Source organism: Penicillium maclennaniae (genome assembly GCF_028827695.1).
Source record: "Penicillium maclennaniae strain IBT 15551 chromosome Unknown utg000007l:1.0-4884863.0:1.0-4888362.0, whole genome shotgun sequence".
Lineage (NCBI taxonomy): Eukaryota > Fungi > Ascomycota > Eurotiomycetes > Eurotiales > Aspergillaceae > Penicillium > Penicillium maclennaniae.
In genome coordinates this window covers 3,158,007-3,184,684 of record NW_026623219.1, presented here as the reverse complement: position 1 = coordinate 3,184,684, position 26,678 = coordinate 3,158,007, and the positions used below count along the sequence as shown (strand labels likewise).

General features: G+C 51.9%; 14 protein-coding genes across 14 annotated transcripts; 8 read left to right on the top strand and 6 right to left on the bottom strand.

Annotated features, from left to right (window-relative positions):
- Positions 1–309: 309 nt before the first annotated feature.
- On the top strand, positions 310–924 carry N7477_008405 (uncharacterized protein; the record flags this gene model as incomplete). The annotated part of the gene is made up of 1 exon (XM_056970068.1): positions 310–924. The coding sequence occupies one exon, from the start codon at positions 310–312 to the stop codon at positions 922–924; it is 615 nt and encodes a 204-aa protein (XP_056820100.1).
- A 439-nt stretch (positions 925–1,363) lies between these two features.
- Positions 1,364–6,333, bottom strand: N7477_008404 (bifunctional ATP-dependent DNA helicase/ssDNA endodeoxyribonuclease DNA2; the record flags this gene model as incomplete). Its single annotated transcript, XM_056970067.1, has 7 exons — positions 1,364–2,598; positions 2,652–3,677; positions 3,729–3,990; positions 4,040–4,534; positions 4,588–4,683; positions 4,741–5,328; positions 5,548–6,333. 7 exons carry the CDS (start codon positions 6,331–6,333, stop codon positions 1,364–1,366), a joined length of 4,488 nt encoding a protein of 1,495 aa, XP_056820099.1.
- A 560-nt stretch (positions 6,334–6,893) lies between these two features.
- On the top strand, positions 6,894–7,349 carry N7477_008403 (uncharacterized protein; the record flags this gene model as incomplete). Its single annotated transcript, XM_056970066.1, has 2 exons — positions 6,894–7,153; positions 7,265–7,349. 2 exons carry the CDS (start codon positions 6,894–6,896, stop codon positions 7,347–7,349), a joined length of 345 nt encoding a protein of 114 aa, XP_056820098.1.
- Positions 7,350–7,699: 350 nt separating this feature from the next.
- Positions 7,700–8,766, bottom strand: N7477_008402 (carbon-nitrogen hydrolase family protein; the record flags this gene model as incomplete). Its single annotated transcript, XM_056970065.1, has 5 exons — positions 7,700–8,056; positions 8,115–8,193; positions 8,251–8,534; positions 8,602–8,694; positions 8,755–8,766. The coding sequence occupies 5 exons, from the start codon at positions 8,764–8,766 to the stop codon at positions 7,700–7,702; spliced, it is 825 nt and encodes a 274-aa protein (XP_056820097.1).
- A 230-nt stretch (positions 8,767–8,996) lies between these two features.
- N7477_008401 (exosome catalytic subunit DIS3) lies at positions 8,997–12,150 on the top strand (the record flags this gene model as incomplete). The annotated part of the gene is made up of 3 exons (XM_056970064.1): positions 8,997–9,192; positions 9,241–11,561; positions 11,620–12,150. 3 exons carry the CDS (start codon positions 8,997–8,999, stop codon positions 12,148–12,150), a joined length of 3,048 nt encoding a protein of 1,015 aa, XP_056820096.1.
- A 383-nt stretch (positions 12,151–12,533) lies between these two features.
- On the bottom strand, positions 12,534–14,107 carry N7477_008400 (MCT family MFS transporter; the record flags this gene model as incomplete). The annotated part of the gene is made up of 2 exons (XM_056970063.1): positions 12,534–13,826; positions 13,877–14,107. The coding sequence occupies 2 exons, from the start codon at positions 14,105–14,107 to the stop codon at positions 12,534–12,536; spliced, it is 1,524 nt and encodes a 507-aa protein (XP_056820095.1).
- A 1,147-nt stretch (positions 14,108–15,254) lies between these two features.
- Positions 15,255–17,117, top strand: N7477_008399 (LIM domain protein; the record flags this gene model as incomplete). Its single annotated transcript, XM_056970062.1, has 1 exon — positions 15,255–17,117. One exon carries the CDS (start codon positions 15,255–15,257, stop codon positions 17,115–17,117), a length of 1,863 nt encoding a protein of 620 aa, XP_056820094.1.
- A 541-nt stretch (positions 17,118–17,658) lies between these two features.
- trm8 (tRNA (guanine46-N7)-methyltransferase) lies at positions 17,659–18,840 on the bottom strand (the record flags this gene model as incomplete). The annotated part of the gene is made up of 3 exons (XM_056970061.1): positions 17,659–18,317; positions 18,389–18,576; positions 18,674–18,840. 3 exons carry the CDS (start codon positions 18,838–18,840, stop codon positions 17,659–17,661), a joined length of 1,014 nt encoding a protein of 337 aa, XP_056820093.1.
- Positions 18,841–19,059: 219 nt separating this feature from the next.
- N7477_008397 (ESCRT-II subunit protein VPS25) lies at positions 19,060–19,711 on the top strand (the record flags this gene model as incomplete). The annotated part of the gene is made up of 2 exons (XM_056970060.1): positions 19,060–19,531; positions 19,599–19,711. The coding sequence occupies 2 exons, from the start codon at positions 19,060–19,062 to the stop codon at positions 19,709–19,711; spliced, it is 585 nt and encodes a 194-aa protein (XP_056820092.1).
- Positions 19,712–19,819: 108 nt separating this feature from the next.
- N7477_008396 (uncharacterized protein) lies at positions 19,820–22,568 on the bottom strand (the record flags this gene model as incomplete). The annotated part of the gene is made up of 4 exons (XM_056970059.1): positions 19,820–20,479; positions 20,529–21,939; positions 21,988–22,424; positions 22,479–22,568. The coding sequence occupies 4 exons, from the start codon at positions 22,566–22,568 to the stop codon at positions 19,820–19,822; spliced, it is 2,598 nt and encodes an 865-aa protein (XP_056820091.1).
- Positions 22,569–23,088: 520 nt separating this feature from the next.
- On the top strand, positions 23,089–23,478 carry N7477_008395 (uncharacterized protein; the record flags this gene model as incomplete). The annotated part of the gene is made up of 1 exon (XM_056970058.1): positions 23,089–23,478. The coding sequence occupies one exon, from the start codon at positions 23,089–23,091 to the stop codon at positions 23,476–23,478; it is 390 nt and encodes a 129-aa protein (XP_056820090.1).
- A 255-nt stretch (positions 23,479–23,733) lies between these two features.
- On the top strand, positions 23,734–24,099 carry N7477_008394 (uncharacterized protein; the record flags this gene model as incomplete). Its single annotated transcript, XM_056970057.1, has 1 exon — positions 23,734–24,099. The coding sequence occupies one exon, from the start codon at positions 23,734–23,736 to the stop codon at positions 24,097–24,099; it is 366 nt and encodes a 121-aa protein (XP_056820089.1).
- Positions 24,100–24,280: 181 nt separating this feature from the next.
- On the top strand, positions 24,281–24,598 carry N7477_008393 (uncharacterized protein; the record flags this gene model as incomplete). Its single annotated transcript, XM_056970056.1, has 1 exon — positions 24,281–24,598. One exon carries the CDS (start codon positions 24,281–24,283, stop codon positions 24,596–24,598), a length of 318 nt encoding a protein of 105 aa, XP_056820088.1.
- Positions 24,599–25,168: 570 nt separating this feature from the next.
- N7477_008392 (ceramidase) lies at positions 25,169–26,326 on the bottom strand (the record flags this gene model as incomplete). Its single annotated transcript, XM_056970055.1, has 4 exons — positions 25,169–25,352; positions 25,418–25,934; positions 26,003–26,189; positions 26,240–26,326. The coding sequence occupies 4 exons, from the start codon at positions 26,324–26,326 to the stop codon at positions 25,169–25,171; spliced, it is 975 nt and encodes a 324-aa protein (XP_056820087.1).
- Between the last annotated feature and the right edge of the window lie 352 nt (positions 26,327–26,678).

The following is a 26,678-nucleotide window of genomic DNA, read 5'->3' as shown; positions in this document are numbered from 1 at the left end:
GCATTCAATAGAATCAACTTTATCGTGGGATAGATCAAGTGATGGACATGAATCTTCTTCCAAAACATCTGAATTACCGTGGCTTCCTCACTGTTTACATGATTCCTATTAACGCGCTGCAGGTGAATTCATATTTCATTCAATAATCATGGACCGGACAAACTCGATCCTTGTGGAAAGTGAGCATCTGCAGCCGAATACTTCCGTGTTGATGTTGACTGCTCATCTCTCCACACAATCTTTCACCTTCGCCTCACTTTTCTGCCATTCCACAACGCATGCAGCCTCTTCACAGCCCATCTTCACCTCATGGCCGGCTATCTCTCCGTTCCCGCCCTCGAAGCACTGGTCAACAAGTTTCTAGAAGACCGCACCAACGAGATCACGTACATTGCCATGATCTCCGGTCTTCTCAACTACTATTTCTCTCTGGATAACGACTTCACAATCTTCTTCCACCCCCCATCCAAGGACGTTCCCGCCTACTTTGTCATCCAGCGGCTCCTGCGCTGGTTGTCTGATCCAGCAATTACTCCTCTGATCGATCATCTCGTCGTCGTTGCTAGCCCTCTTACGACCCAAAAGAACTCAAAGCCTGCCCAGAAAGGTTTCTTCGCGAGTGCCCTCGAGGAACTCGACGTTCGGTTCCGCCCACTTGAGACCGTCCTTCGACACGGCCCGGCGGAAAGATATTCATACTGGGTCATGTTCTTCGACGCCGATTTAATCACTTTTCACAAGTACGATTGCCAAGGCAAGGTTGTCGACTGGCTAGAGCCTTTGTCAATCTGGGGCCCGGATGACAGGCCTGCTTTGCCTACTGAGTTTACGCTGCAGCAGTATGCTGGGGTGATTGACTGGATGTTGAGGTACATGCGCCGAGACGTCGAGGTGGCGGTTGATGGGACAGTTGAGGGACTCTGAGGAGGACTTACGAAGAGATTAACCGCATTTCAAGTGATGATCTATGGTGAATTTGATCGAGAGATATCCTGTGATCTCAATACTATGCAGTCTCAATGCACGTCTTCAGAGTGACAAACATGCAGGTACACAGTAAACAAGTTCACTATGAAAAAAAGACACCTTTCCCCCATGTCCACTCGCCGACTATGCTATGTGTCAGAGCCATTCCAGGCTCGGGTATGCAGACATCATTCCATGCAGCTCCACATCAGCCAGAGAGATCATTCACAATGTCCTGGATGATGGGTCCTATTGCCGACAACAGAGGTGCCGTTGAACAACTTCGTGCCCCTCTTAGCCGGTTGTCGAAGACCAGAAGATGGCTGTCGAGAGCCTAAGGGGCTGAGTGGGTTGCGACCGGAAGACTCTTTCTTAACGGACGGGCTTCTTTTAGTCTTCACAGGAGACAAGTATGGCAGTTGTGTCGACTCAAGCGCGGAATCAAAAACGTGGCTCTCGGCCGCGTGATCCGGCAAGTTGTATACCCACCCTTGCCTTCTACCAGGCGAACATACTTGTACAGGAGGTCGTTGCCGTCGCGAAGCGTTGATCGGCTGCCGACGACCAGGAGCTTGGTGCGGGCACGGGTGAAAGCGACGTTTACTCGGCGCCAGTCGCGCAGAAGATCTCCGACGTGATTTTCGGAGTTGCTGCGAACACAGCTGAGGATGACGACTTCTTTGTCACGGCCCTGGAACTTGTCCGTGGTATGCATCTCAAGGTCGGGTGTGTATTTGCGAAGCTTCTGGCGAAGTAGGGCTAGCTGACTGCGGTAGAAAGTGATAACGCCGATGTTGCGGGCCGGGATGCCGCTGGCGATGAACGCTTCTACAAGTTGAGAACAGAGTATGGTCTCCATGTGGTTGACCACGCGCTGCCCCTGCGCATTCTCTAGGGCAGCAGCTCCAAGAGTGTCTGTATTTACCAGAAGAGTCTTGGCAGAGGGTTCGATGAGATCCTTCAGCCAGCAATGACCTTGGCTTGGCCCAGGACAGATGTCATGTGGGTGCTGAGAAGAGTGGAATCCATCCGCATGGAATTGCTTCAAGGCATTGATGTTCGGGACATCGAGGGAGCGGGCCGCAACTTCAGGCGTACCGCATTTTAGACGACCGGAGTAGATGAGAGTGTTCGAGAGTAGCATGATCTCCTCGCACATACGATACTGATGCTCTAGGTTGACCACCGAGTCGGGCTGCGCGTCAGAGAGGAGCTTAAAGAGACTGACATCAAGTCCTCCTTCCTGGGCTGCCTTGTTCTGTACCAGTGGAGGAAGTTGGTAGTGGTCACCCACCAAGATGAAAGTTCTTGCCATGCGAATTGGGCCCAAGCAAACAGGGAGTGTGATTTGCGATGCCTCATCAACAATGCAATAGTCAAAGATCCGTTGATTGAAGATGCTGTGGTTGACACCAAGGCAAGTGGTAGCCACGACCTGTGGTTTCTCCCAGGAGTCTTTAAGCTCTTCGATGGTCTTTTTGGGGATTGCCGCCAGGTCTGCAAACTGTTGGACCTCCGGATGGATTTTGGTGGCAGCCCCAATGCGCAGAACACGAATGTTGTCATCGCGGATCTTCAGCAGGATATTGTCAACAGCCGTGTGGGTGTAAGAGGTCAGCAATACACTCTTTCCTGTGCAACTAGGGCCCTGATGATTTGTGCAATCGTGGTGGTTTTCCCAGTACCAGGCATGCCCAAGACCAGGGCGTAATCCTTCGCACTCATGACCTTAGTAATAGCCTCTTTCTGATCAACGTTGAGGCTGCCGGGATCAGGTAGCTTATTCGCCGAGGAACTAGTCTTGAAGACAGGTGGCTGGCCTTCGACGATGAGGCGTCTGAGGTTCCTTGCTTGGAACAGGTCCTTGTCCATCAGGCAAATAAGATTGTTCCGGACGATAGCCATACCATTGCTGAATTCATCTTTGTCGATTCGATATACCATCTCTTCATCGGGGTTTTCGAGATCAGAGGGATCGCCGCTCCCAATTTCCATGATTCCTCGGAAAGACTGATTTTTAACTGCGTCAAAGCCGACGGTGCGTGCTCTTGCATTGTGCAGCTTCCGATCAACCGCGACTGTGATGTGCGATGCGCTCAATTGAATAACATAACCATTTGCCAACGCGAAGTGGCCTTTTTGGTCTGAGACCACGATCGGCTCACCAACAGAAATTTGCGACTCTGCAAAAGAAAAGCTTGGACGCGGCCGCCGCTTGAAAAAGGTATAACGATAGCGGTTTATTTTTGTTCCATTAGGCTCTTCGCAAGCAGAACGGGGATCAATCACGACATCACCAAAGCATCGGCCCAGGGGCTCTCGCTCACTGCTCAGCAAGGTCCACAGCTCTCTTCGGAACTTGACCAGATTGCCCTCCTCTTTCGTGAGAAGTTCATCCCATTTCCGGAAAAAATCACGATCGCCATGATTTAAGTGACTGGTAGCCAGTTCAAAGTCTTCACCAAGTGCACTCGTCTCGCCATCTCCATCTTCAGCTAGCTTGTGATAGATCAGACAAGGGGTTTTCGCGTAGCATCTGTTGCACATGCGCGCCTTCTTGAGCATTGGTGGCAGCAACAATCTTTCACGAATGTATCCTGCTAATTGATTTCGCACTTGTATCATCTGTAAAAGCTCATGCCGAATGCCGCGTATGCTGAGGGTTCTTGAGTTCTCCAGGTAATACAGCAACCCGAAATTGACATCGACATCTGCATGCATCATGAATAAGTTGACACGAAATCGGAGAAGACAAGACTCACCATAGCGGTCCGACAGCAGAAGAGTGTAGAGGGCTGTTTGAGCCCGATGGGCCTGGTTCGTGTCTCGCTTTCCAGTCTTCAATTCCAGAGGAACTAAGAGGTTTTGATCTCCATCTTGTCCACGAGAGGTAACCTGAACTGTGGCGTCAATGTTGCCTTTGAGTCCATACATCGGTGACCAGATGTGCTCTTCTACCTCGAGCAACTTATTGATGCTGAGATTTAGTTTGGAGCTGTTGCGGTCCTCCACCAGGGAGTTGGCCTATATGAACATTAGCAACCGCGAAGTGGGCCTTCAATGGAAGACGAACCTGGGGTGTGGCTTGGAGAAAGACATTTGCCCAAGCTTGAACGGTCGGAATCTTGCCCATGATCTCCGCCACAGCTTCGGCGACGCTCATGTTAATCGAGTACAACTCTTCTATGTGCTTCTCCATGACAGACACAACCACCGACTTCAACGAACCCAAATCCCATTTATTAGCCTGCAATGCCTCTTGGAAGACTTCATGAAAGAAGACACCAAATGCTTGCGGCTTCTCCAGCTGGCCGAATGCTTTTACACGATCCTGGAGAACAGCCCGACGCTGACAATCAATCGAGTCTGCCACGACAGTAGCAGAAATGAGATGGTCGGGATGGAGAATGATCATGTGTTTGGTGTTATCAACGACGCATTGGCCCGACAAGTCAAAGTCTCCAACTAGATGGATATATGAGTCTTTGCTACAAGGCGTATCAAACCAAGACTCGCGCAAAATGATAACCTTGCGGGTTCTTGTCTTTTCATCCTCGACGCATAGCACCTGTTGCTTTGTCAGTGGCAGGGGGCGAGCTTAGGGGGCTCTTGTTGACAGACCTGCTCGGGCTGGGTACGTCCTTTCGGCGTGACATACAATTTTTCGGCAGTATCAATGATCTGGTATCGTTTTATGGCTTTTCCATCTTTGAGGTTCTATTGATTGATTCTCTTAGCAAATATCTAAATATAAACCAATTAAGAGCGACCAACGTGAGCTTCTTCCTGGCTAATTTGCTTCAAGGTTTGTTCGATGGCATCCACGTCAAAATCATCATCAAACTCATCCGTGGAAAATTCATCCTCTGCCACTGTGGGAAGAATGGAGACATTTGATCTTTTTATGGCTTGTTGTTCTGCAGGAATGGATCCTGTGGGAGCGGCGTTCTGTTGTTTCTCATCACACTTCGCAAGTATATCCTGGAAGTCATCGGCAAAATCACCATAGTCGTCTTCAAAATCGTCTAATTCATCGTGTTTGGGGTCGTTATTCATAATATTAGGCATGATGGGCCGTTGATTACCAACGGCATCTGCATGTTCTGGGTGACTTGGTTGTTGTTTTTCAGCGGCTAGATTTGACCAGGCAGATGAGCCTAGTGATTCAAAACCATTGCGACTGGACGCTGTCTCGACGAAAGGATCTTCCGAGACATCAGCTAGATTCATGAGGTCTTGGTCAAGACCATCGTCGCTGAATTCAGAAGATAAATCTAGGATTGCAGCGCCCGCACCATTCCCAGCATTGATGCCGCTCAGACCGAGAAGGGTTTCTTTGACAGCTTCAGTGTCACCCAGACCCTTCCTGTCCGTTATAGGTGACGAAGAACGGCATCTCTGTGCATCCACTCGTTGTCGTAATGGGGAAGAGCCAAGGGGGGCCTATTTCAGTGGGCTGCACAGGCTGCACAGGCTGCACAGGCTGCAAGCTCTTCTCAATCTTCTCAAGGAGAAAATTGATTCTCGATGATTTTGTTCTCCCCGAGTCCAAGACATTGCTAGTCGTACGCGAGAAGATACCGCGGCCAGAGCCTGGGTCTTGTTGGTGGACTCGCCTTCTCTTCCTCGTGATGTCGGCCACTCAGCGGCGCAACTGATCGACCTTCTCAAGCCAGATGAGTCCCGGCTTGTTCTTGAAGCAGGCGTTTGAGGTGAAGAAGAAAGCAGATTCGCGAGGCGAGGTGGCGGTAAATCTTCAGATCCTTCGACCATGTTCTTATCCACGTAATTGTTCCATAACTCGGCGGCCAGGTCATGCTGAGGGGTCTTGAAAAGCGCCTGGATTGACTGGAGGTCAAAAGGTTCTTTCTGTTTCTTGGAGGCACTGTGGGAGGGAGTACCCGGCGAAGATGAGCGGTGGCGTCGCTTCTTTCGACGATTGGCTGGCGTTTGAGACGATGCATCGGGGTTTGAGCTGGCAGGAATATGCTCCCATATAACATGTTCAACTGGTGTTATCTCAGGTCCCGGAGCGGGGTCAAATGAGTCTTCGGCGTTGCTGATCAAGTCCGCCAGAGGGATTCGATTCGCGGGAGTCTGTGGGCATTCTTTGACCGGCTTGAGTTCCTTCGCAGAAGCAGCTGAAACCCCCTGAGGCTGAGGGTCGCTCTTTTCGGATGGATTATGCATCGGCTCAATCACGCCATTTAACCATGAGCTTTGATTCTCCTTATTTCTGTGAGCAGGTTTGGACCCGTCCTTCCAAGTCCCATTGCTGGAGATCTCATCCACGTCCTGGAAGCGGAAGGCATTCAATTTCGTGCGCGAGTTCGAGGAAATGGGGTATTTGTTGTGATTAGCTGCCATGGCGTCAATCCGATCCAATATAGAGCTCTCAAAACGGATATCAACGCATTCTCGAGGCTTCAGGGCAATATCACTTGTGAGACGAGACGTATGGACACCGGGACAATAATGATCGGACTGATCGAGAACAGAGTATGCCTCGTATATCTCGCGTCAGGTGAATGTGAGAAAGCAGTGCGAGACCAGCGCGCTGTGTTGACGAGTCGGCGAATCGACCAGGGTGCGAGATACGATAAGAACGCGTCGCGCGTCGAGGATTGGTGCCATTTCTATCAGGTTTTAATTCCTGCCTTACAGATCGGGCACTGGAAGGCGGCAAGGAAAAATCGCCCAATCGGGACTAGAGTGGTGACCCAGCCAGCTCCCCGTCGGCCCTTTGCGGATTCAACATCAACCGCCGAAACAACCCCTCCCCTTGTTGTTGCTTCACACAGTGCCATACCAATTGCGACTGTTGCTGCCACGTCGGCAAGGCGACTCATTGTTGGTCTAACTACCTCATCCCGAATACACATCGCGGCGCTCCTTCCGAACCTTCACATTCAACCCCCGTCTTCAACATGATTGCTCGGCCATTGTCGCATGCCATGCGCTCGCGCTGCCTGCTGCGCAAGCCCCAGGGCATCCAGGGCTTCTCTACCAGCAGCAACCTGCACGGAGGCGACCACGGCAGCCACTACGACCCCCCGACCGGCTGGCTTTTCGGCATCAAGCCCGGCCAGAAGTACGCGAAAGAAGGCTGGGAGGGTGTCTGGTACTACGGATTCATTGGCAGTCTCTTGGCTGCTGGTGTTGCATATGTTTTCAAGCCTGATACCTCGTATGTATCACCCTTTGTCTTCCAGCACTCGATGCTCGCCTACGTGCTCATGCCTGGTCTTTGGGGCTCGTGAATATTTCTCAATGGTCTGTTCGCTAATTCTTTTTTCAGCATACAAACCTGGGCTTTGGAAGAGGCTCGTCGGCGGCTGGAGGCTGAGGGCATCTTGGAGGACCCCCAGACGGTCAAGAAATAACTGGCTCGATACTAGGCCTGTTCTGTACACTGTACATAGAGAGATCGGAAAGGGACTATTTCGGTTGATGCCTTTACCACCTGCCATGGCAGATATGATGTTCCGATCCTTTGGTTAGATGGGGTTTTCGCATGTGTTTCCATTCCTCTTTTCGCCTGCCTATTGTACTACTTTATGTTTCGAAGTTTCTCTCACCGCATCAACAAAGGTGGATCAAAATCGAATGGCGTTCAATGTCCGTAGTATATATCATGTAGCCTAGATTGGCGCGATGGTCTACTAGGAAGTGAATAGCCCTGATATGGTATGCAGTTCGTCTCATGCTTCTCAGAGGTTCCTCCATAGCCGGCCTAGACTCCTGGGTAGAGATCCGTTCTTCTGAGGAGGGGCATTTCTCGTCGTATTTTCGTCACAAGGTCGAGGTCAATATCAGCGGTAGCTATCTGTGGCTCGTGGTACTCATCGCCCAACTGCGCAATCACTTCTCCCCACGGATTGACGATCATCGAGTGACCATAGCTTCGTCTTTTCTCATTATGGGGACCTGCCTGCGCGGCTGCTATGACATAGCTTTGGGTCTCAATGGCTCTTGCTCGTAGTAATGCCTCCCAGTGGGCCTTTCCTGTTGGAAACGTGAATGCTGAAGGGTATGTAATGATGTCGGCGTTCTGGCGTCTCAGGGCTAGACTCATTTCAGGGAAGCGTAACTAAGTATGTCAGAAACGAAAAGTTCTTTGATGTTATGTTCTCTGGCATAGCGCTCACATCGAAGCAAATTGACAAGCCAACGCGCCCTATGGGTGTTTCAAATGGAGGAATAATCTTCTGTCCTGGCTCGACGTTCCTGCGGCCATATAATTTAGCAAGTCACTTTGCGCTTGGTGAGGAGAGAAGAGCTTACGCGCTCTCCTTTAGAACAGGACCACCCTTGATGTCGACATCAAAAAGATGTATCTTCTGGTAGCTCTGGGTGATCTCTCCTTTATTATCGATCCAAATCAAGCAGTTCTTGAGTCTATGCTCAGAAGCAACGTCATGGACTCCGACGTTGATGTGCAGGTTTTCCTGCTTGGCTGACTGCTTCAGAGCCGATACAAAGTCACTGCAGTCACTGCATTGAGCTAGAGAGAAGGACTCCTCCGCAGATGAAGCTATATAGTCCGATGCCTCGGGTAGAAACAGCACCTGGAAAGACGTTAGATTGCGGGAAAAACTTCAAAAATTAGAATGAGCGCCTCAGAGCTCATTTTACCTTGGCACCAGCAGCTGCTGCCTTGCGAACTAATGCCTGGCATTGAGAGAGATTGGAAGTGATGCTCGCTGTTGCGCAGAGCTGCCCCACGGCCTATGTTGGGGAGAGAACATTAGCGATGAATGTCTGGGTTCAGCTAAGAAAACAACCTACAGCTAGAACCATACTTGCTCGAGATAAAAAATGTCACCCTGGTGTTTTCCTGTTAATAAGCGGGATTGCATCAAAGTGAGTCCCCAATCACTCAGTTGCTCTCAGAGAGGAGGCCGATAGCGATTACTCAGCTATCGCGATAACCTCAAACCGCAAAGATCATTTCTGATCCATTCCTCTTACACTCTCTGTGGTTAAAATTTGTTTGCAATCTGCCATCCAGGCAGATATCCACTGTCGCAATGAAGAGCTTGAGGAGGGATATCTCTTCAAACCCGCAAGCTGCCAATGTTACGAGCAAAGTATTCGTGAGGTCCACGAAAAGTGGGAAGGTGCAAAAGATTGTTCGAGAGCTTTATTTGAGACAAGACATTCCTTGTTCCTCGAAACTCTGCTCAATATGCCCTTCAATCGCCCCGGCTGATGCCAATGGAAACAGTATGTGTCACTATCTCGCTACCAACGCCCATTGCTAACCAGATGTAGTCGCGCCATTCGTCCTCTCCGATCGTCCCGCTGGCACGAAGGCCTTCCCCCGTGGCCACTATCTTGTCCCCGATACAAATGCGCTACTCAATGGAATGGATCTCTTTGAGCACACCGGCGCCTTCTACGATGTCGTCATCCTGCAGACTGTCCTTGAGGAGCTCCGAAACCAGTCACTACCTCTCTATAACCGCCTTCTTTCCCTCATTAAGACTGACGAGAAGCGCTTTTATCTCTTCTTCAATGAGTTTCGCATGGAGACGCATGTGCGCCGAGGTCCGCAGGAGTCGATCAACGATCGGAACGATCGAGCCGTGCGCACCGTGGCAATCTGGTACGGCGAGCATCTCCGAGAGTCTGCAGCAAAGAAGGGCAAGAAGGAGAAGTCCGTTCCTGCGATTGTTGTCATTACCGATGACAAGGGGAACCTCCGCAAAGCGAAGGAAGAGAATGTCACAGCCTTGTCGTTGTCAGACTATGTGGCCGGCTTGGAAGATTCGGAGAAGCTGCTGGACATGATCAGTGAGGCCAGAGAAGCGCGTGACACGAAGGGTGCCCGCGGAGAACTGTTCTACCCCGAGTATTATTCGATGTCAAAAATGATGACTGGTTTGCGGGCTGGAAATTTGCACCAGGGAGTGTTCAATGTTTCGCCCTACAACTACCTCGAAGGCTCAGTCAAAGTTCCATCCTTTGATAAGCCACTTCTCATTCTCGGCCGTGATAACAGCAACCGTGCGATTGCGGGTGATGTTGTTGTGATTGAAGTCCTGCCCCAAGATCAGTGGAAATCTCCTTCGACAAAGATCATGGACGAGGAAGCAGTGACTCGTAATGACAACCCTGAATCCGAGGAGGCGGAAGCCGTCGTTACGGATAGAGAGCGCAAAGCTCTTCAAGACGAAGTCAAGAAAGCCCACAGCAATCGCGCCGAAGGCAAGCCGCAGCCAACCGCTCATGTTGTCGGAGTCATCAAGCGTGGCTGGCGGCAGTACGTTGGTCATGTGGATTCCGGCTCAACTGGTTCTCAGGCTGCTTCCGGTCGCAGACAACAAACCGTCTTCCTCTTGCCCATGGACAAACGAGTACCGAAGATCCGAGTTCGCACCAGACAGGCCAACGAATTGCTCGGCCAGCGCATTCTTGTCACCATTGACGCTTGGGATCGGGATTCTCGTTATCCTACTGGTCATTTCATTCGTTCTCTGGGTGAGTTGGAAACGAAAGGAGCAGAAACGGAGGCTCTTCTATTAGAGTATGACGTACAGTACAAGCCCTTCCCCAAGTCGGTTCTGGACTGTCTGCCAGCAGAAGGACACGATTGGAAGGTCCCCGTCTCAAAGGAAGACAAGGGCTGGAAGGGCCGACGAGACCTGCGCGATTTGGTCGTCTGCAGTATCGATCCTCCGGGATGTCAGGATATTGACGACGCTCTCCACGCACGCCTTTTGCCGAACGGAAACTTCGAAGTTGGCGTCCACATTGCAGACGTGTCGCACTTTGTCAAGCCCAATAACCCCATGGACCTTGAAGCCAGTGTCCGCGGTACCACGGTGTATCTCGTCGACAAGCGTATTGACATGCTTCCCCACCTCCTTGGCACAGATTTGTGCTCTTTGAAACCATACGTGGAGCGCTATGCCTTCTCTGTTATCTGGGAGTTGACACCCAACGGAGAGATCGTGTCTTCAGATTTCACCAAGTCTGTCATTCGCTCGCGTGAAGCATTCAGCTACGAGCAGGCCCAGCTTCGCATTGATGACCCCTCGCAAAAAGACGAGTTGACTGAGAGCATGCGACACCTCTTGCACTTCTCCAAGATTTTTAAGCAAAAACGTTACGATGCCGGTGCTTTGAACCTTGCCTCTCCTGAAGTCCGTATCGAGGCCGGCGACGAAGCTGGCGATCCTCTAACGGACGTCAAGACTAAGGCCATGCTCGCCACCAACAGCCTGGTCGAAGAATTCATGCTTCTCGCCAACATCTCCGTCGCTTCTAAAATTTTCCAGTCTTTCTCGCAAACCGCCTTGCTACGACGACACGCCACTCCCCCACCCCAGAATTTCGAAGACCTCATCAACCAGCTGTCGAAGAAGCGTAACATGGAACTAGATGTCTCCAGCTCTGGAGCCCTCGCCAAATCTCTGGACCGCTGCGTTGACCCCAAGAACCCCTTCTTCAACACCCTAGTTCGCATCCTGGCAACCCGATGCATGACCTCCGCGGAATACTTCTGCGCTGGCGCCCATGCCGAGCCTGAATTCCGCCACTATGGTCTTGCATCCCCTGATTTACACTCACTTCACCTCGCCCATTCGTCGGTATGCCGATCTTCTAGTTCACCGACAGCTGGCTTCTGCCATTGGCTACGAAGGTGAGGAAGGCCATGCCGTCGCCGAAGGCGTCAGCACTCGCGGCAAGCTGGAAGATATCTGCCGTAACATCAACTTCCGACACCGCAACGCACAGTTTGCCGGCCGCGCCAGTATTGAGTATTACGTTGGCCAGGCACTCAAGGCCCGTGGTGAGAAGATGGCCGGAGGTGGTGAGAACAGCGGTGTTGACGAAGAGGGCTACGTCATGCGAGTTTTCGAGAATGGCGTTGTTGTCTTCGTGCCGCGCTTTGGAATTGAGGGTGTCGTTCGACTAGAAGACTTCGTGCTTCCTGGTGAGTCGGGTGTCTACTCGGTCGCTGAGAGACGAGAGCTCGCCGTCCACCGCACCACCGAGTTTGATAACGAGGAGTATACCCTGCGTGTGGAGGAGAAGGGCCACCCGGAGAAGGAGCGCAGTGTCACTGTGGAGCTCTTCCAGAGGGTGCAAGTCAATGTCAGCTCTGTCAAGGAAGAGGGTCGGGGTGCCGGAAAACGGAGAGTTCGTATTCTTATTACGGGCACAACCGACAAATAACCTTGTCATGTAGTTCTAGCCAAAAGCAGCTATCAATGTCAACGAATAAACATCAATGTGAATTATATTCCAAGGTTCAATGTATATCCCGTTATATATGTGTAATCTAATGCGGTGTTTGGTCACAGGAGGCTTCGTGATCTCTGACCCTGGTGATCATTCCAACGATTCCGCCGGGCCTTCACCTTTTATCCTTCACTTGACTAACACACCCCCCATCAGCTATCGAACGCTCTTTTAGGAAAATTAGTCTGACTATTATTTGTTCTTCCTCGAAGATATGCTTCTATGTGACTTCGAATATGTCCGAGGGAGCAAGGCAATGCCGCTTCTATCGAACCATTTATATCATCTTCTTGATCGGGGTTCACGCAGGGAAAACCTCATACACGTTTGAGAAACACCATTCTACGTACCAGACCGACCGGATTCCACAGCTGCGCGTTATGAGGCGGCCCAGATGTCGAAGCTGATAAGATGGTTGCTGGTGGATTCATCTTTTCGCCTTCATTGGTAGGAGGAGATGAACGACCCGCGGATTCACGGCTTTCTTGAGCTCGTTCCAGTTCGCCAATCTTCCAACCACGCACAACCCACAGACATAATGCAGCCCCGATGTACATGAAGCCGGTAAAGAGCTGCACATGGAGGTAGGAGATGCCGCCGCTGCCATCATTGGTTCGAAGCTCCAGGGCAATCGCCTCGGAGACGGTGCAGGGTGCGACCAGGCTGAGCCAAGTGATACTCAGTCCAGAGGGAAGATCTCTGATGCCAATGATTTCTGCCAGGACGGGCGAGACAGTAGCCCAATATGTTCCCGCCACTGTCCCGACGAGGACGGCGAAGAAACAAACCACGCCCATGCTATCTGCAAAGACCCAGATAACCAGGCAGAACAGACCACAAAGGAATGATAAGAAAGTAGCGACATTAATACGGCCCAGCCGATCACTGAACATGCCCACGAAGGGACGACCGAGACCTTGGCCGAGGTTCAACAATGCCGAGATAATGCTTCCCTGATGCGAAGTAAGGCCCACCGAGAGAGCAAAATTGGCGACGCTGAACAGGATAGCCACATATCCCAACATGCTCAAGATTCCCCATCCCATGAAGAATAGAAACTCGGGCCGGCGTAGAAGCGGGAGATGGAAAGCCGTCAAACGACTCCCGACAAGCTTATTACGGTCTCGAAGTAAGTTCGCGCAGACCAGATTCACGACACAGGCAATGATTCCCAGAATACGAAAAGCCCAAGAAAGACCGAAGCGCGGAATAATGGCACCCACTGCGAGGGAGTAGATCAAACCGCCCAACCCAGACCCTGCGGCTGTGATGCCCTGCGCGACGCTCCGGTGTTTGTGGAACCACTGTGAGGTAATGCCGACACTACCCACGAACAGAAAACCCATACCCCAACCGAAGCAGACACCCTGGCTGAGGAAAATGTGCCACTTCTGCGTTGCGAATGAGGAGCCGATGAGGGAAAGGGTTTCGAAGAAAACGCCGACATTCAGTACGCATCGCGTCCCAAAAATCTGGATGAAGTAAGTTGCTAACGGAGCGACGAGCAAGGCGCAAGAAATGCTGAGACCGCCGGTAAAGGCATATGAGAGGGCGCTAGTATTGGGAAATACATCATGGGAGAGGTAGTAGCTCAGAAAGACGCCGTAACTCTGGACTTCCGTTAGTGTATTCCGATTTTAAGAGGAGGGCTCGTACTGACACTGTTGATTCCCCAGGTATGCGCATTGATCCAAAAGACACATACAACACATACCCAGCCATAACCTCCGTCTGGAGGCACATCGCGATTGTATTTCTCATCAGCGTCGAGCTCGACTGGAGCTTGCGGTTGAGGTTGCGCATTCGTAGACTCCTTCGAGTGCTCGTTGTTTAGCGATTTTTGGTCATCTTGATGAGACCGAATAACCTCCAATGTAATATTGTCTGCCATCTGGCGGGATAGGTTCTGGAGGAACACCGCGAGACGTTCCCAAGAGCCAGTGACGATCCTTCAAATCTGGACCTCAAGTGGACTACTCTTTTCGTTGCGGCATGAAGTAATTTGAGAAGCTTGACAGCGGCCATTGGACAAGAATACGAAATCAGACCAAGATGTAGACGTTGTGAAGCCGATCTTATGCTAAGACCCATGCTAGGCCATAAAGGGGAGTGAGCATCGGACTTGAAGCCGACATCTCTACACTAGCTAAATTTGATGATCGTGGCTGTCATGGGGTTACATAAGTTCGGCGACAAAAGACCAATGGCGGGACTTGAGATTACGATCATTTGAGAGACGGCAAATACTTACATCCGTGGACGACCACGCCTCTACCGGGGGTTAGGCCTGGATGTGGGGTATCCGCTATGCCGAGCCGGTGCGGAGAAGGTTACTTCAGTTGGGTTCGTCGGGCTTCGGGTGTCCTTGCAGGGTACTGAGTCAGAAGTGCGGTCTAGGATGGTGACTTGGTATGGCGGCAATCCCTTAAGCAGGCTTCAGGTTATGGAACATGAACAGAGGTAGACTTATAGAACACGTTTCTTTAGACGTCGACGTAGGCAATGTATCCGAGGCGCACGTGGAGGTAGCCCTAAGCCCTGTCCCGAAAAGGAAAGTAATTGACGTTGCCGCGGCGCTGTTTGTTTTGGACTCCGCAATCGCAGATCATTTTAGGCTACTTATCGGACATCGCGTCTCCCTACATTGCTGCCCTACATCCCACCATGCATACACATACCAGACCTTTAGGCCAACGGAAGGTTTCTCCTCCTGGGCCGACTTTCATGTCGAATGACCAGATGGGTATGATGCTTATCATCTCCAATTTCCCTACGCAATCACAACTAGGGGCCCCTGGAACCCATGCGTGCAAGATCCATGACAACGGCGCTAATGGAATCTCAATGAAGCAAATTATCTCAAAGATCTCCGAACGAACAAACCGAATCGTCCAAGTGGATCTCGTCCGATTCCAGGCCGGTCAGCTGTATCGACTCCCAACCTCCAAGATAACCTTCCTCCCCGCGCAGCGTCCGCCTTCGCCATGTATCGGCAACCTGACAGCCCCCCCAAAGAGAATCATCGCTCGGGTAGCGCTATGTCTCACCGCCGGTCAATCTCACAGGCTCCAGAGGGGGGACCATCGGGCCGTCCATTAGCACAAGAGCCACGATCGGTTTCTGTCCGCAAGAACGTGTTCCCTTCGCAAGTGTTTTCGCGCCCGGTGGCCGTGGCTGCGTCGCCCGTTCCGTCTTATCGGGAGAGTCGTCAGCGACACCAGGAGAAGGAAGAAGCACGATCTTTACGCGACGCATTGCAAGAGGTGGGTCTCGACGATGACGTGCGCATTCATCACGCTGCCCAGGACGAGGCCACGGAATTAGTATGGATGCACCAGAACCCTGGTCAACAATTCAAGAATCCCTTTGCGCCATACCGGAATCCGGATACAAAGAGGGATGGATCCATCCATTCTCCATCTCGAAAAAACTCCGAGTCTTCCAACTCCTTCCGACACTCAATTGCTTCTCCAGGATCCTCAAGTGGTCATTCAAGCCCAGAGTTCGCAGATAGCCGAGACTCGAAAGAGCCGAAGCGATCCTCCATGGCCGGCACCTTGAAGAAGAACCTCAAGGTCAATTTTGCATTGCCCGGGGAGGAACCACCCCAGCCCGTTGTCGATGCTGGCCCGAAGCCTCGGACAGTTAGCGGGGACTCCTCAAAGGGCGTCTTCAAGAACCCGGATGATCATATCTACGAAGAGCCCAATGACCCTGTCAAAGAGACACCTGAAATCAAGCCTGACTTCTTCAGGTCTGACTCTTTGGCTTTGAAAAACAAACCGCCCAACGCTCTTCCACGTGCAACGAAACCTCTACCTTGGCTGCGTGATCGCAAGTCCGCTGGTTCCGTGCGAGACAAGATCTCCCAATTCGATATTCATAAAAACCCTCCCACGCAATCGCACAACCCTGGTTATATTCGGAACGCTCCAGCTCCATCGCCACCTCCTTCCCAGGAGCAACCACCAGTGCCTACGAGAGATGGCAAAGAGATTCGAAGTGATGACATTCGAGCAGCCACGAGCAAAAGACTCGCCGACAGAAGCGAGAAATTGCCCATGCCAACAGCCGTCAGTGATCGATTTGGAAGACCAATCGTGAGTTTTGACCCGAAATGGCAACCTAGTGATCTACCAAAGCCCATTCGTCAAAACTCAGCGCCAGCTGTTCCGGTGCCCACCATTGAGATTGCAGCCCCTACTATTGAAGTGTCGGAGCCGCCGTCCATTCCAGTGATCAGCGTACCCGACATCAAGGAGCCGACTATCGCTGAGTACAGCGAACCCACTCAGCAGCAACCTAAGTCTGCGCGACCTCTGCCGTCAGCAAATGGACACAGCCGCCAGGCTGCCCCAAGAAGACAAGCGCAAGATGCACAGACCCGCACGTATACCCCATACACTCGGTCTGGCGTTCCAACTGCCAGCTGCAAGGCCTGCTCCCACGGTATCTCCGGAAAAATCGTGACTGCAGGTGGATGCAGATTCCATCCGGAATGCTTCACCTGCCACCACTGCCAGACTCTTCTTGAATGTGTTGCGTTTTACGAGGAGCCTGTGGCCAGCCGCGACGAAAGACGTGCGAATCACCCCGAAGAAGATGACGGGGTCCCTCGATTCTATTGCCATCTGGACTTCCACGAGATGTTTAGCCCTCGCTGCAAGAGCTGCAAAACCCCGATCGAAGGCGAAGTTGTAGTCGCATGCGGTGCTGAGTGGCACGTCGGCCACTTCTTTTGCGCTGAATGTGGTGATGTACGTTGTGCTCCCCATCTCAGTGAATCTGTGCTAACCACTTTCTCCCATAGCCCTTCAGTTCTACAACACCATTCGTCGAAAAAGATGGCTTCGCATGGTGCCTCCATTGCCACTCTCGCCGCACCGCTCCCCGCTGCCTAGGCTGCAAACAGCACGTCCTAGACGACGTGGTCATCACCGCCATCAGTGGTCAGTGGCATGAACGATGCTTTGTCTGCCACGAATGCGGTGCCGATTTTGGCTCCGAGGGACGGTTCTTTGTTCGCGAGGGCGAGCCGAAACGCACATCCAAGGGCCGTATCATTGGTGGCCCGGTGCAGCTAGCGATTTGCGAGCGCTGCGAAGGAATCCGCCTCAAGGCACCGGGGATGTGTTGAAGCTCTTTTCATGGTTTGAATGCACAGTTGCACGCGATGTTATGAAATTACTGCTTGATGACTTACTGACTTTGATTTTCGGGCTTCGGGTTGCATATTTCGCTTCTATATGTGTGTTCCTATCTTCCTATCTTCATTGATGTGTTTGTATTTTCGGTCTGTGATTTTAAATGCGGTGGCATGAGCGAAGGTATTCGAGTTTAGCGTTCGTGGTAGTTTCAATGCATGATAGAACTTTGGAGAAAACGCCTGTACACCGGGGATTTAGATGGAATGAATCAAAGACTGTAATCAGCGCAGAATGCTCAAACCCACTCGGGGTCAGGCTTGCGTCTGAATACCGCGACATACTTGTTACCACCGTTACGGGTAACCTTCTTGGACTCCTCCGTCTCGAACTTCATCACTTGCATGCAAGGATCAGCTTCCAACTCCTCATCCGAGACCCGTTCCCAGAGATCCTTGATCCCTCCAACCTTCTGCTCAGCCTCCCCGTCCTCATCGGTCCCGTACTGGAAGTGCCGCAATACCCAGTAGTGGTACTCTTCCACGTCTGTAATGGTGTACAACAAGCCACCAGGTCGCAAGACGTAAGCGTATTCGGCATTCAGAGACTCGGAAACAATACGCGCCTTATGCTTGCGCGCCTTGAAATGGGGATCGGGGAAACAGATAAAGATCTTAGAGAGCTGATGGTGGCCGAAGAAGTTGGTGAGGAACTTCATCGTGTTGCTTCGGATTCCAGCCACGTTCTCGTAGTTGCCGGGAATGATGGAGGTCATGGTACCGGCGTCGTCGGTCTGTTGTGCTCCCGCATTTGTTTCCTCGGCGGCTTTTTTCACCTCGGCGGTAGCTGCCTCTGGGTTTTGCGAGGCGGCGGCGGCCTTCAGTCTGTGTTGTTGTGTGCGCAGGGCCTGGATTCGAGAGGTGACGTATTCAAGCACTGAGATGCGAATTTCCATTCCTAGGACGAATGTGAGCGGGTGTTTTGATTGACTATCTAAGAAGTGGATTAATGAATCGTAAAGTACTTACCGACCATCAAGGTCTCGGGTAACAATGGTGCCAGACCGATGAGCAACCCTCCGAATCCACATCCAATGTCGACAATCTCGACATCTTTCGTCAATTTGCGCGCACCGGCGAGATTTGTCTTGGAAGGATCGGCTTCCACAAAGGCTGGGTAATGTGCGGACCAATCCATGTGCGCTGGGCTCAGAGGGCTAGAAGGAAGCCGATTAGCTCGAATCTCTCGATATAGCTTCAATTCGTCTGTAGACCAGGAATTCGGCCTTTGGCGCACTGTAAAGAAGCACGTACTATTCAAGTTGGTGGTCGGAGAACGGATTCGCATGCGCGCGCTGGCGGAAGAATTTCTTCTGAGGCAGCTTGACCTCGACGTCGCCGTGACCAGAGGCCTGTTGCGCGGCCAGCTCACGGCGATATTCTTCGCGCTTCTGGCGCTTGACCGGTGGAGGTGTAGTCATTTTGGGATTGACTGGGTGAGTTGCAAGTTACAAGGTGTAGTTTGAAGTTGAAGTTGAGAATAATTTGCAACCCCACCTCCGATTGGCTCGCCCGAGCTCTCTGCTTATCGTCATTCTCAACTTCGACTTCAACTTCAACCTCGACCTGCACTTCTGCATTTCTTGACCTTCTTTTCTTCCATTTCGACTCAAATACATAGCCCCCTTCGCATCCCCAAAATGACGACAATAGCAACAACAACATCAACCGCATTCACATTCCCCGCAACCTACAACTTCCCACCCTTCTTCACCCCGCAACCAAATACCAACACCCGCCACTCCCAGCTCCAGAAATGGTCCTCTCTTATCCAAGCATGGTGCCGCCACCACCGCCAGTACCGCCTCTCCTTGATTGACGCCATTGATACCCCCCTTTTTCACAACGCCCAGCTGCGCAAACGACTAGACCTGCGCGAGGCTCGCGCCGTGATTGACTGGATGACCAAGAGTGAGAGTGAAGGCGGTGATGGGCGCGCGGAGTGGATCGAGGGATCTGGAAACCAGGCTCCAAAGTCGGTGGCGTGGATCTGGTGGAGGAGGCCTGAGGAGTGGGCGGATTTGATTGCGGATTGGGTTGAGGGGACGGGCCAGCGGGGAGTGGTTTTGACGGTTTATGAATTGGTACAGGGGGATGGGACAGTGTCGCAAGGTATGTCTGTCTTATGTCTGCCTTGACATCTTTGGTTTTGCCTGAAACTATGCTAATAATGATTTAGAATTCCATAGCATGGACAACGATGCTATGCTCAAGGCATTGAATGTCTTGGTCAAGCGCGGCAAGGCGCAGGTCTTCGGTGCCGAAGGCCAGGAAGGTGTCAAGTTCTTCTAGAAATGTGCACTGCTGGATGAAATCATGGCTATTCGTGATGAAAACGCTCAGTCTCTAACATGTACATGCATGGCTAAAACTGCAAAATTATCGAGACGATCCCATTGCCTAATCGTCCTCGTTGCCGACCATCTCTTCCGACAACTCGTACTCGTCGGTGGTGCGCAGTTCCTGTGACATGGCCATGTCGAGTAACCAGTCCACTCGCACGATCTTCGAGGTTCGTTTGACGTCGCCTGCCACTTGACGGAATCGGGGCCAGAGACGGGCGTGCTTGGGTTCCGCACTGCTCAGAAGAAAGACTTCGTGGCGACCGGGCTCATCTTCGTCCATTTCACTATCCTCGTCGTCACTCTCTTCTCGTCGGGAGTTGTTGGCTAGTGCGAGACGGCCACGGAAGAGCAGACATTCTCCGCCATTGGCCTCGACAATCGACTTGAAGGCATCGAATCCACCACGAATATCCTCGACACAGTAGATACGGAAGCCGCGCAGAAGCTTATTCTTATTCTGCTTTGCCCGGGCCGACGCCTTAACAAGGGAGAATTTGAACTTCGCTTCGGCTCCCTTATCCACCAGTGGGAAGTCAGCTGGGTCAAGAAGCTCATCCACTTTGAGACACTGGTCGACGAAGTCGGTGCTAATAATCATCGGTCCATACGCCAGAGCGTTGACGAACTTGGTGGTACGCAGAATCGTTGGCGCAGCGAGGTGTGTGCATCGACGGGCATCCTGGACCACCATGATACCAAGGTCTCGAAGGGCTCGCTTTGACGTCGTTAGTATAGATCTTGCATATTGTAAAGCATTCAAATACCTTATCAGCATCTTCTTTCTTCTCATTCCCCTTTCCAACCCACTTTTGGTAGCCGGTAATCATCAGGTGCATCGAGATAGGTGGTCGGGACTTCTTCTGCCGCTTACGCTCCGCAGTTTGTTCGTTATCGCTTTCGGCCTCGTCAGCTTCAACCGAGTGGCGCTTCTTGGGATTCTCGGTCACGGCCACGGACACGGACACTCGATTTTCGTCAGACTTGCGTCGCCCACCATAGATAACACCACCGACCCGCTTCCTTTCTTTCTCGTACAGGGCAAGATCAGGAGCGTACTCATGGAGCTTAGCGGTGGCCACCTCTTTGGACTTGCGGCTGCTGCCCGTTGAAGGCGTCTCGTTCTCTTTACCGTCGGGTATCAGCCGAGACCGTGCAGGAGTCTGGGGTTTCTTGTTGTCCGAAGGTCGATGAGAGGTTTTCCCATGTGCTTGCGGCGTTCCCGCGGTCGTTTCAGGAACATTGCTTTCCTCCTTAGGTCGCTTATCGGCAGGAGGCTTCATTTCCACCGTATTCTGGTCTTTGTTTTTCATGGCGGGGCGCGGACTCGAGTGCTCAGTATCATCAATAGAGTAGAAGATCTTCTCAAGGACTTTGGGGTCGAGCATTTTCTGGCCCGCAATGTCACCCAAGTTGGTGCGAGGAGGAAAGTGGTTATAGCGTGGCGCCGAGACAGGTTGCAGCTTCCATGCGGCGTAGCTATCTTCCAACCACAAATGATTAACAACGTGTAGACCCCATTCCCTCGCGGCGGCACACTTCTCACTATTTCCATGAGCCGTGATCAGGTGGGTATTCTCCTGCTTCAAAGTCTTTGTACACTGTGCACCGGCCGCTTCAATCAGGTTTTCAAGGTAAATTCTGGCTTCACCGACGTAGTTGGAAAGACTGATCTTCATCCCTTGGAAATCAGGAATCGGGGTACGTGACACAGGGTAGAACAACAGACGACTCAGAGGTCTCGTGTACTCGTTGAAAGTCATTAGATGGAAAAGCCAGGCCAGATTACCAACAACCTTTTCCAATCGTGAAGCCGTCCGATACACAAAGCCGTCTCGGAACCGACAAACAAGCCAATCTGCGTCGTTGATATTGCCCGTCACAGTGGCTCCACCTTGCTTGAGCACTGCCTCGATGGAATCAAGAAGGCGCGAACCGATGCCCAGATCTGGAGACAACATAATGCATTTCCCTTCAAAGACACTCGGTCCATCTCCATTTCGCGAGACGGCGTTCAGAGTCGGCATGACAGACGGGTCGGCGGTCGATGCACCCACCAAGCCTTTATTCTCGTTCGACTTGATGGGGTCGTCAGGGCCGGCGCGCAATATCTCAGGATCTGGGAGTATGTATGGACGTTCATTGATGCGCTGGCCGAGTTTCAGACAGTCGTCAAACCTATATCGCGTTAATGATAGTAGTCAGGCAGTCTGAGGTAAGACTTACCAATGAGGAAGCACAATTTTTACGCGCATCTTCTTTGCTTGCACCAAACGCGCCTTGTCCGAGTCGGCTGTCAAGTCCACCAAGTGAGTGACTGTACCGGTCATTCGAGAGCTATACAGGCCACCCTTAGCCAAGACTCCCCCAATAATCGCATCCTTGTCACCCTCGGGTATATCGCCACAGGTGACGACCACATCATTCAAAAAGAGGCGGGGATCAGGACTGTGCTGGCGAGGATTGGCAATCTTGCGCTTGGCTAGGGAGACGTGCACCCATGACGGCTTGACGACCGGAATAAAAGCCTTGCAGGCGAGGTCGTAGGAGAGGAAATTAATGGTGTTGGATACGATATGTGTGCACTCGATTGTATCATTCTTATCGGGACCGGCTTCGTGGATAGAGGGTTCGCCGCCGTATTCTTCAATCACCGCTGCGAGCTGATTCGAGTCAGTTAGGTCGCGAGTTGCGCGTTCTGTCGGAGGAGTGCATACCTGCTCAGCGGTTTCGAGAGGGAGGTCATTGGAGCAGACGATGCAGACACGGCACTGCTCGAACAGCTTGTGCTCCTCGTCCAGCGCCATGGTGATGTGCGATCTCAATACAGGTGGGCAACAACTGTGCGACGCGCTACGCGTAAGAGCCTCAACGCCCGGTCACGTGGTTGATCGCGGGCGATACGACGCACTTTATGGAAAGTGAAAACAAGAGATCGTCTCTCACTAGTTCATCAAATATTCTCAATTTGAAGATTTCATACTTGCAGGGCGGGATCTTTCTATGGTGACCAGGTCTTCTTGCATCTATTCCTAGGTGGAGATGCTGAGGTCTAAGGTATTTGGTAGTTGATTTAGGCAAAGTGTAAATCTATTTCTCGAGCATCGGTATTACACCAATAACAATATTTCCAGCAGACAGGAATCCATGGACAAGGAAAAGATGGAAGGTGGTTGATGAGAGTATAAGGAACAGTGAATCCGGCAGTTGGGCGGCTGCGTAATGCCACTCGGCGTTCCAAGAAGCCTCGGCTCGTCCGCGCGCCGCGGTCTCCATCCTTTATTACTCCCCGCGGAGACATGTCTTCCCCACACTTCATCAACAACCATGTCGTCGCCATTTCGCATCGTCAATCATGTCGTGGAATGCCAGCATATCCGTGAATACCCTGGAGCCACTGCGAATGAACAGGAAGAGCCCTTGAAACTGGCTGTGAAACAATACATTCCGCTCAACAACCCCAGTCCACAGCCCGGCGACGTGACAATTCTCGCTGCACACGCTAATGGATTCCCTAAAGTATGTTCTTCGGAGTTTGAGACCAACCCGTTCGATCGCATACACCCTGTTGTCACCGTGTCGTTCATCATTAATTTTTGGAACAGGAACTATACGAACCTCTTTGGAGGGAAATCAATGCTCGGTCCCAAGAAGCTGGATTCCGCATTCGAAGCATCTGGATGGCCGACGTCGCCTGGGAAGGAGAAAGCGGCGTGATCAATGAAGAGTCTCTTGGCAACGACCGTAGGCCAGCCTGATTCCATCCGCCACCAGAGCTGATACTAATAATCAACCAGCAAGCTGGTTCGACCACCCGCGCGACCTGCTTCATCTCCTCAACGTCAAACGGGCTGAAATGCCCCGACCCATCGTCGGCATTGGACACAGCATGGGAGGCGCGCATCTGTCAGTACCCGAGCGCAACCACATTTTTCAAACCTTCTAACAGCTTGTAGTGCACAATTAAGCTTGATGCACCCCCGTCTGTTGCATACCCTAGTGCTACTTGACCCGGTCATCCAGCGTCAAACCACTCAGCTGGACGGATACAGCCTGCGCGAGAACAAACGTATCATTGCAAAGACAACGCAGCTCTCCACACACCGCCGTGACATCTGGCCCTCCCGCAAGGATGCCGCGGATGGATTCAAACGTAGTCCATTCTATCAGGCCTGGGACCCCCGCGTCCTAGAGTCGCTGGGTAGAATATGGCCTGCGCGATCTTCCAACGCCCACTCACCCGCTCGACGGAAAGCCCGTAGATGCGAAGAATCCGCCCGTCACCTTGCGGACCACACTGCATCAGGAGGTCTTCACCTTCTCACGACCAAACTATAACCATGTGCCTGGAAGCGGTAAGCCCGTGAACCGGGTGACGCATCCAGATCTTGATGAGAACCACCGGGATTCTTATCCCTTTTACAGACCCGAGCCGGCGCGGATCTTCGCGCAGCTGCCGCATCTCCGTCCCAGCGTGCTTTACGTCTTTGCGGGCAAGTCAGATATGTGCATGCCCGATATGCGAGCTGATAAGCTTGCCATGACGGGGACGGGTCTCGGTGGTAGTGGTGGTGTTGCCGCTGGTCGAGTGCGTGAGGTGTTCCTCGAGGACTTTGGGCACTTGCTTGCGCAAGAGGCCGTGAACGAGTGTGCCGATGCCGCGGTTTGCTGGTTGGCACCAGAATTGAGACGCTGGAAAGACGAGGAAGAGAGTTTCCGATCTATGTGGAACAAGAAAACTAAATTTGAGAAGCAGACCGTCGATGCAGAATGGCTGAAGAATGTCCCTGTACCGGCTCGTCGACCCAAGAAGGCAGAGCCTGAGTCGAAGCTGTGAGCTCAATCTGAGCTCTTTGTAAATTGATCAGCACTCTTGGAGTTGGCCCCGGCAATCGAGTTAGACTGTCTGCATCCTCGGCTAGAGCCGTGGCACTTAATACAAATACAAGACGGGAGTATATACCCAGGGGTATCAGAGTGCTTCTATTTTCATGTCATAACCAAAAGCAAAGGGTGATCCATGCGTCGTCCGGAGCATCAAGATGGATATCAGCAACACCACATATCTATAGGAACAAGCTTGCGCCACGCTTTCCCTCTTGCTAATGAGGGGGTCTGAGTATGCACCAAGCACGAGGTCTTTCTACAGCCAGTTCAGATCCTCCGTTACCGGACGAAGCATGTCAGAAGCACACGATGCCAAGGCATTTCAGTAGACCCTCAAGCAGATCAAAAAGCCAAACAAAAAGAACGAGAAATACACATGTGAGCAAGTATCTATTCCGTGTGGAGTATCAGAAAAGTCACATTTTAGGCAAGTCGTACTTGCCAATCATGAAGAACCCGACCCCAGCCGCCCCTGGACAATGAGGGACATCATGGCCTGTATCTCGCTACCTGGGCGGTGCTAGGTGGACTTCTTGTCTCGGGCCACTCCATTTTCGGTCGGTGGGGTGGTACGGATCACCTCGGGGATGTGCCAGAAGTGCGCCCAGCGCAGATGGTACTCCTCCTGGCGATTGTTCAGGCAGTGACGAAGCCAAATTCCCCATACGATGTACAAGTATGCACCGATGCCAGTCATGATGTGCCTGGGAAGTTTCAAGGTTAGACGAAAGCTTCCGGCGATAAGCGGGGGTAACATGGGTACACATACCACCAACCGTGTCCTTCAAGGAATATCCCCCATGGCAGGCCAACGGTTCGGCGCAAGTGGCGGATCTGAGAACAGAACTGGTTGTCGAGGTTCCATATCAGGAAACCGCCGAGGAACATGCTCAGTCCGTAGGTGACCATGAACCACATGGTCTTAAGGGTCTTTGTGTCGCGCACATTCTCGTAGTGTTGGCGCTCTTTGGTGGGTACCTTTTCACCCTTTCTCTGGCGTTCGAGGCGGTCCTCTTCGCGGGACTTGCGCCACCTGGGCCGTAGAGTCGTCTCCATGGTATGCATGCTGCGAATGACCACCACAAAGGTCAGGAGTGCGTATGCATTCTGGTGGAAGACGGGGTCCTGGAGATAATGGTAATAAAGAGTGATAAAGACCGACAGACTGGTGAGCGAGATTGCCAGGACTAGACGGACACTTGTTGGGCGCTGGTAGGAGAACGAGGCATAGCACATAAGACAGGTGGTATAGATCATAGAAAGCTCATCGACCAGCTGCATGGGATCTGCACATTCTCATCATATTACTATTAGTCTGTGCTCGCAATCAAACAGACCGGGTAGAATCACTTGCATTTCAGGGTGGAGTGGAACAGGAAGCTGCCGGTGCCGACGAGCAAGTATCCCAAAAGAGCAACCAGGAAGATCTGATCATGTCCATTGCGGCGACAGCTGATAATACCCTTGATACCCAGCCACATAAACATGAGATTCGTCAGGGTGTTAACGATCTCGGCGGCGTAGGGTGTCGCATAGTAATCCTGAGGGCTGTCAGAGCCAAGCGCGAAGGCATCAACGATACCGAACATACCTCTTCACACCAGTTGAGGGTAGAAGTGACGGGGCTCCAGAATCCAGCCTTGGCAGGCGGATACGGGATGAAGGGAATCGACCACATGTCGTGGATTGAGGATGTTGATGTTGTGAAAGAGGGAAAGAAGCAGCCAAAAGTGACGTCGATTACACACGCGATTGGCTTCCAGTGATTGGTGCTCTGTTGCGTCTCCGCCAGATGCCGGTCTCAGTGGGACGTGGTTTTTCGGGGGTTGGATTGAAGATATTTAAATGAGAATGCGAGACTATGAGATTGCGAGAATGCTAGATTTGGATCTACTAACCACTAAGGCAATTGTGATACCTGGTGAATACGGCGAACCTTTTGCGACATCTTATCGCCGAGGCTTACAAGCGCGCGGAACCCGATGACTTCACTACCGTTTTCCTGTCCATCACCTCAATTTCACAACAGC